This window comes from Histoplasma capsulatum, genomic scaffold (genome assembly GCF_000149585.1).
Source record: "Histoplasma capsulatum NAm1 scaffold_1 genomic scaffold, whole genome shotgun sequence".
NCBI lineage: Eukaryota > Fungi > Ascomycota > Eurotiomycetes > Onygenales > Ajellomycetaceae > Histoplasma > Histoplasma mississippiense.
The window spans coordinates 3,430,385-3,438,417 of NW_001813982.1; the positions used below are offsets into that span (position 1 = coordinate 3,430,385).

Here is an 8,033-nt window from a genome sequence, read left to right on the forward strand (position 1 = left end):
ATGATGATAATAAAACGGTGTGCCGCGCCCCTCCCCCCCTCGAGTCCCTCCTGCTCTTCGCCCTGTGGACGAAAACGAGGCGTCTAACATCTTACACTCTCTTTTCTTTTTCTAATTATTTTAGCCTGCATAAAGCCCTTTCTACTTTAAATTCCAGAGCAGACTATAAATATAATCGAATCCCGCTTTGTTGCTAAAACCGACTCGTCTTTTATCCTGATACGATAGTATAGATCGGACCAACCCGTCACTGGTTAAACAACAAGAATACTGCATAAGCAAAGTTCCGAGAACCTGCACGATATATATGAATAGGATACCTATCCAGGCTTCTCGAACAAACTATAAAAAAATTGGTCTCTTTCTCCCAACTCCTTGATCTTGCCATGCTTTCTTGAACTAGCTCGGATAGCTAGCTATTCGTACGGCAACATATCTCGTATATCGGAACTCCCCACTGGACTCATTAGCTCGATTGATTTATTCCTCACCTCTTGCGCTGCTCCAATACCAGTCCGTAAACTTCGACTCCAAGCATTGCTTGCCAGGTGCAAGGCTCATTCCTTTATTCCAGCCTGGTCCGTGAGCGATCTCTTTTTTTGATCGGGCATCACATCGGTTTATTGCCTAAATCCTACCAAAAAAAGTACACACACGTCATCTGATTCCTCTAAATCCGCATTTAAGAAGAAAACCACCAGCGTTCGAAGTGCTCTATCTCCGTGGGACGCCAATACTATTCAGAAAACTCTTTCTATTCTGCACACAACGGCCAACGACCAACGAACTTCGGAACAAAAGCTTTCTCCAGACGGCGAGGAGAGCACAACATGGAGTACAGGCAGCGAGGATCCCTATACCTTCCTCAATCAACAATCGATTCTCAATCCTCACGAATATCCATCGGTGCTCTGCTAAATCCATCCCGACAAACCTCCGACTTCTCTTCCATCCCTCCAACTTCTCCCCGCCCGCACGATTCTTACCACTACTACCATCGACAACAACACCAAAACCAAAACCAACACTATCCAGAGTCTTATGGACAATCGCATTACACCTCAACCCAAAATCCCACTAGTAGCCACCCATCCATAGAAAGTCAAGCAGGAGTATATTCAGATTCCCATCAGGCCCCGCACTCCGTTTCCGCGAATTCTTCTCCGGGACTCTACCCGAGAGAGCGCTTTCCATCCGTTTCAAGTGGCTCATCCGCAATTGTCGAAAGGCGGCGTGCGCCGCGACCGAAATATGACGAAGAAGAAATGTACTTCATCTGGTACCATCGTGTCGATCTACACCAGGAGTGGAAGGAAGTGCGTGAAAGCTTTAACGCCCAGTTCCCTAATCGCCAACGGAGGGGATTCCAGGGTATCCAGTGCAAATACTACAGATTCATCAAGGAAAAGAACTGCCCGACACTACGAGAGCAACGCCGTAGACGGAGCGGCGGCAACAGCGGCGAAAACGGCAGTGAAAACATCAGCAGTGGGAGTGACGCGAATTCAAGAAACGATTTCCATGAGGATTTACCGCAATATGGGGTTATTAAGTGGACGGAAGTCAGGTTTCCATGGATGAAGGAATGGCATACTACGCAGTCATGAAGCTTATTTATTTTATTTTAGCTTTTCCCTTTTCTTTGTTTCTATTTTCTAAGATTATAGGCTGTCTACGCTTTCTGGCAATCACATATATATCCTGGACACTTTTCTTCCAGTTATGACATCGAGTTTTATATTTTATTGTTGCACGACTCTGTTTAACTGGCTGTTTTGAAGCCCTTCGTCTTCCCCTCCCCCTCTTTTTTTCATTTTGTGTCTGAACAACTAACATTATTGCCATTACTGGCATTACGATTCTCTCGACTTTAAACGGATATGCCTTTTTGTTTGGTTTTTCTCTACTTACTGGGGTGGGCATGACCCGGGACGGGTACCAGGATGCAATCTATTCAGGTGAATCGTAACTTCCGCAGCAAGCGAGCCCAGGTAGTTGAAGCAACTTTAGGCCACATATTCATATATATCATGAGTGGTGTGGGCAGTGGGGTATGTCTATCGGTTGTGTGCTTCCTGTTTATTTTTACGACTTCTCCCTTTCGTTTCACTCTATGCTGTCTTATATATGATGATTTCTACGCTTTTATTACTATGTTTAATTTTCTATTCTTTTTTAAACTTCTCTTTTAGTTCTTTTTGTCTTCATGTGTATAATTTACCATCAACTTCACTTCTACATACAGTTATACGTTTACCTACCATTTATTTATTTACTTTTGCTTTTTCTCCTCCTCTTGATGTATGCCCCCAAGCGGATGTTCCCATCCGTCCTTCACTGCTGGAAAACATCCTCCGTCGGCTCCATGGACTATTTCCACAAATGGCCCGCTAATATTACCCCAGCCTTTGGCAGCTTGACCCACTTCTCGTTTAACCCCCGTTTTCCACCGCCTGGAACAGTTGACGGACCCCTCAGGCCGCCCACTTTTGCTCTCCATCGGCTATTTCTGTCTCGGGGAACTGACAGGGCCTGAAGATTCCTGTTTCGGCGCTCGCGGCTACCCCGGATCACAATTTGGCCCCCAGCTCCTGGTTAATCGAGGAGACTTGATACGATCGTGTTCTTATTTGCAGACCGGGAAGAAGATATCTAGTGGATATCCCCCAGTATTTTCTCTCAGAGACCAGATGCTCTTACTTTCCGAGTCCTTTTGAGAGGTCATGGGTCTCCAGTATTTGTTCAATCTACGTCCCCTATTACCCCGATACATCTAAAAGTGCATCATATGGCCTGTGTCACATTAATATAGAATACATGCATATATATATATATATATATATATAACTGTTTCCATAGGATAGCATGCTTCTATGTGTGATGGCAGCCCACACATCCTCAGGTGGTGTCCGAACCAATTCCCTTTCCCGTTTCCCCAGGTGCCGGATATATCCCCTGTATACTCCGTTTGTTTTCGTATACCAGAACAAATTAGTAGGATACTGTGATAGTTTCTCTGTTTTATTCGGGATTATTTATGAAACCATTGCCGCTTCCACTCACCACCATTCCTTTGATGCGATATGCATTAACCCCCTCTAAGTCAAAATGCCACCTATATATAGTAACGATCTGGCATTAGGTTGTAGCTGAACGGCTAAAAACAAGTTGATGAGTTGCTATGCAAGTACTAGTACGTGGAAGTACATAACCACAACCCAATTTGATCAGCTCGAATGATCTAACCCTTGTATTTAACCCCCTGGATCGTCTTTTCTTCTTACACAGGATTTGACGCATTACAGGCGGCACTCAAGTCACACTCACCAAGAGACAAACCCCATTTGGCCAGAATGCGCTCGAGCCTTAAGTACTTCAAAAGTTATCTGAGCATAAGTCCAATATAGTGCAACGACCGTCTTCTGATACTCGCCCATGATGGGGTGGAAATGAGCCTGTGAAACTCCGCCAGGATCTTTCTCTCTCTCTCTCTCTCTCTGTTATTTTTTATTACTCCATTAGGGGAAAAAAACAACTATTGAGCGCGCGTACGAACTTCCTTTGCAAATACCACCCTCCTTCGGTAGGGTTTGTCGGCGAAGGATGTAGCTCCCAGCACGTTTCACAGAATACCTAAATAAAGCGCTTGATATCACCACCCCAAGGATACGCTGTACAGTCAAGTGGAAGCCGTCAGGGCTGTCATTAGCGTTCTGAATTTGGGGAAAATTTGCACGTTTAGCGCCACCCGCCTGAAACGGGGCAGGAGCTCATATGCTGTCAAAACTGATATCAAATCTTCCCGAAAAAAATAAAAATAAAAATAAAAATAAAAATAAAAAGCTCGGCTTTAACGCCCATTTGCGTCAGCTATTAGCTGCCGCCTCAGTAAGTAAAAATAGAAATAGAGAAACATAACATGGTGGAGAACATAGAATGGAGAAGGGAGAATCCAACAAATATTAAATAGCTCCTGAGAAACATCATGAAAAGTTTCTCCGCCGTTATCTACATCCCGCTGACAAAAGAGTGAGGATGGGTGCCTTTGAGAAACATGGAACAGCTAGCTAGATAGATATTTTTTAAGAAGCGTAATAGGTATGGTGGACTCTACGTATATGTACAGTACACATACCTACCACCAGATCATCCGAAGAGGAGGGATTTAACTGAACAAGGCTCACTCCTGCACGGACTCCAACAACAGAGCAATGGGGGGTGTTGTGCATCCAGTGTGGGACCATATCAAGAGTAGTCAACATGCGTGGCTGCCAGCTAGGCAGGCATCTGTAATCTGTGAATGTATTTCCTAACTTTCTTCTTCTTCTTCTTCTTCTTCTTCTTCTTCTTCTTCTGTTTTATTCTTTTTCCATCCTCCTATTATTGCATGGTATTGAACAGTTTTCACATGCTGATTAGTTTCAATTATCGGTAATCAACTGTGTAGTTTATGAAACGAGAAACATGAGGATTATTAGTTTTTTTTTTTTTTTTTTTTTTTTCCGCGGCCCGGATGCCTGCTCTCAGCTGCTCGATAATAGCTCTCTAATGAAGTATGCAAGTAAGACGTATTTTTTTTTTTTTTTCCCCCGTCGAATTTTGAGCTGACCCATGCTTCGCGTAGGGCGTTGTTGCGTATGGAGCTAGGATATAACGATAACGATTTAGAGTATGTATGTAGCGCGGACGTCATATGTGTTGTTGTTGCTGTTGCTATTTAAAGAAACCCCCATTCGATCAAGCCGCGATGCAAGCGTAGTAAGCTCCGACGAAGATCTAGTTAAGTTAGTTATTATTCGCGGGCATGTTTTGATATCAGACGCCAACAAATACATAGTTCTATATATATATATATATGCAGAAACGAAATAATTGTTCTAGAAACCACAGCTGGCTAGTTCGCCCCGCCAACAGCGACGAGAACTATCAGATGATTTTTTTCTTTTATTTTTGGTCATTGCTTTGGGAAATTCTTCAGTTTGTTTTATTTTTCAGTTTGCTTGTCTGTGCTGGGGCTGATAAGTTGATACAGATACCCCAGCGGTTTGAAAAGAGGGAGAGAGGTCTTAATAACTACTTAAGTGCCTCAAAACGCTTCTCGATGCTGTACGGAATACACAAACATAAACCCACTGAGCCGAGTTAAAAAAAAAAAAAAAAAATAAAAAAAAAAAAAAAAAATAGGCCATCACGTGAATTCAGGGAAATGGTAATCTATGGATGCCGGGGCTGTACACAGTAAAGCCGGACACAAAATATCCGCCCCGACAATAGCCATTCCCGGAGCGTTAAGTAACTCGTATCGCCGCGTCTACATGAATTTCCCGAAGTCAATATTTAAAAATTCCCACAATGATAACAAGTATGATATGCCCTCCTTATACTATAACCTCCCCCATGCCTTCCTTCTTCCCTGGGAGACATAGCACTAAGCCTGCACGCCCAGAATCCTAGACATGTAAGCATACGAAATACGTCTGCAATTTTGATATAGGTAGCGATGATTATGCTTTGAAGTGATGTGAAGCCAGCCGCTGAGAGACTTGGAGACTTGGCTGGGACAAGACTAGATTACCAATAAACCGCGCAATTCTTCTAAAATATTTCTAGTAATCGTCATCGGAGTAAGCGCCATTAGAAGCGCCACATCCATACTCATATTTGTCATAGTCCGCATCAAACTCCTCGTCATCGGACGCATTGCGGCGATAATTCCTGTAAGCGGTATTGGTGTCATCGAATTGATCGTCGAATTCAAGTTCCTCGTCAGGGTATTCATTTGCGAGATTATCCTCAGCTATAGTACCCGATAATAGGCGTTAGTTAAGGAGAAAGAGCTGAAAATATACTCCCCAACAGACACGCAGGGAAATAGTGAGACAGAAATTCAAATGAAAATAACGAGGTATTTGGAACATCGAAAATTTTTCTTCTAGCGAGTGACAAAGGGGCGAAAGGAAAGCGGAAGACGCACCAAAAAAAAAAAAAAAAAAAAAAAAAAAAAAAAAAAAAGGAAATGAATAATGACGTACCATTAGAATCTTCATCTTCCGAATCCCACCCTTTCCCTTCCTCGTCCGATTCCGCAAAGGATTCCCAGAAATGAAGATCTTCCTCCGTAATCACTACTACTCCAATATCTCTCGGCGCGCCTCCGTTTTCACTAACCCACTCGCCGTTAAGAAGGTGAGCAGTGTGCGGACCAGCAGTAATTTCCTCAATGGGACGCCTGATAAACTCATCGTAAACGTAGCTGTCATCACTGTCATCACCACTATCATGGTCGCTAGCTGTTTCAAACGTCGCAATTTGTTTTTCCGCTGGTGGGATAAAGTTTTGGCGATTGACATCTGCCTCATCGTGTTGGTGCGGTTGGCCAAGCCTTGAAGAATCGGCAGATAGTCTACCATCTTTCGCATTTGCTGTGTCACCATCGTCACCTGCTCCGTCAAAGCGTGTGCCTGATGTCCCAGGTGAATCACCGGTCAACTTCGGAACTCGTGGGGGGTATCCAAGAACCGGCTTGTTGGGGGAAATTCCAACGAACCGGCCTGGTTTTCTTGGTGGAGTTTGTGGAGCAGGCTTCGGAGAAACTTCAGGCATTTCGGTGGCATTAGTTAATTCGCGGGCAAGCTCTGCCAGCTCCGTTGCAAGTTGATCAGAATCATGGTCCCATAAGCTTGGATCTTCATGTATGGACTGAGCACTTTTCGCCTTCTGGTCTTTATCTCGAGCTTGTTGCGCTCGATCGAGATATCGGGATGCTTTCGATTCCTTCCTCCATCGCTTTTCAGCATCGTTGACAACAGGACGTTTTCTTATACTAGCAGAAATCGCTGACTTCTCGGACGCGATAGTTGGCTTTGTGACGTTCTTAGGAGCTGTAGGTTGTGCTTCTTGATGGTCGCCACTGACTTTCACTTCCTCTATCTTGCTTGCTAGGTCATCCAATACAATCGATGCCCTCACATCATCTACTTGATGAGATCTTTTTTCAATGACCACAGCCCTGTTCTTTACCCGATCGCCTCTATTCTTAACTACGCCTCCCGAGACCTTGTGCAGAAGCTTTTGGGAGGGACTCGCAAAATCTCCACTGGGAGCGGTTATATGAAACCGACGTAGAGCGGAGGAAGGCGAACTTATGACCGAAGAGGACCCAGAGCGATTTCTCACCGGAGAAACAGACGTTTTTGTAGCAGGTGAGGCTCGCAAGACTGATGACGCCGGTGATAACGGAGGCAAAAGGTTTTTGCCCAAAGAACCTTCCTTCTTGGACATAATTTGCCTGGTCTCGAGCTCCGATCCGGGAGCCGTAGCTCGTACAACCGGCACCCCATGACTGATATTAGACGTACTTGCTGACCTGGGGCCTTTGATATTCTCCCTTGGAGAAGCTCCCTGCATTATGCCCAAGTCAGTCTTGGGACTAACCCCTTTATGTGGCCTTCGCACAACACGCTGGAAGCAGAAGTCCGTGAACCGCCTTTTTGGTTGATGCGTCTGAGACTGAATATCTATTAATCAGTGAGTTAGAGGGGGGAATGGGGGAATTCTCTAAAGATAGAAAACAGACGGGCAAACATTGAATTGTAAGGGGGAAAAATGAAGTGAGAGCACGAGTCGGCATCTCAAGAGGCTCGTTCGAAACTCGAATTCCTTTGAAACCACAAAACATGAATACCAGAATTTAGGACACAGAGAGGGCCAAAGAGGCTAGTAGAATTGTTTTACCCAGGAATTCCCACGGGCAACTCAACGTGTTGCAAGGCACACATTGAAATTAGATTCAAAAAATAAAAGGGTATCAAAAATATGAAATCACGTACACAAAGTCTCAACAGGTTCCTCCTCTCTCCTCCTTTTGATTCGAATATGCTCGGGAGGCAACGACATGATTTTCCGCTTCTCGCTTCCTTATCTTTGACGTGTTGAGAAAGAGATTGTTCCTCCCTCCGACTGCCGTCTCAATATGACGTGCCTTCCACACTGGCAACACCCTAGACGATAGCTACTTAAATGACTTAGGACAG

The 8,033-nt window shown here is 44.4% G+C and overlaps 4 protein-coding genes across 4 annotated transcripts; 1 reads left to right on the forward strand and 3 right to left on the reverse strand.

Annotated features, from left to right (window-relative positions):
- Positions 1-830: 830 nt before the first annotated feature.
- Positions 831-1,607, forward strand: HCAG_00986 (predicted protein; the record flags this gene model as incomplete). Its single annotated transcript, XM_001543890.1, has 1 exon — positions 831-1,607. One exon carries the CDS (start codon positions 831-833, stop codon positions 1,605-1,607), a length of 777 nt encoding a protein of 258 aa, XP_001543940.1.
- A 665-nt stretch (positions 1,608-2,272) lies between these two features.
- HCAG_00987 (predicted protein) lies at positions 2,273-2,500 on the reverse strand (the record flags this gene model as incomplete). Its single annotated transcript, XM_001543891.1, has 1 exon — positions 2,273-2,500. The coding sequence occupies one exon, from the start codon at positions 2,498-2,500 to the stop codon at positions 2,273-2,275; it is 228 nt and encodes a 75-aa protein (XP_001543941.1).
- A 398-nt stretch (positions 2,501-2,898) lies between these two features.
- HCAG_00988 (predicted protein) lies at positions 2,899-3,437 on the reverse strand (the record flags this gene model as incomplete). The annotated part of the gene is made up of 3 exons (XM_001543892.1): positions 2,899-2,955; positions 3,064-3,115; positions 3,328-3,437. The coding sequence occupies 3 exons, from the start codon at positions 3,435-3,437 to the stop codon at positions 2,899-2,901; spliced, it is 219 nt and encodes a 72-aa protein (XP_001543942.1).
- A 2,169-nt stretch (positions 3,438-5,606) lies between these two features.
- On the reverse strand, positions 5,607-7,896 carry HCAG_00989 (predicted protein; the record flags this gene model as incomplete). Its single annotated transcript, XM_001543893.1, has 4 exons — positions 5,607-5,797; positions 6,033-7,401; positions 7,435-7,517; positions 7,830-7,896. The coding sequence occupies 4 exons, from the start codon at positions 7,894-7,896 to the stop codon at positions 5,607-5,609; spliced, it is 1,710 nt and encodes a 569-aa protein (XP_001543943.1).
- Positions 7,897-8,033: the final 137 nt, after the last annotated feature.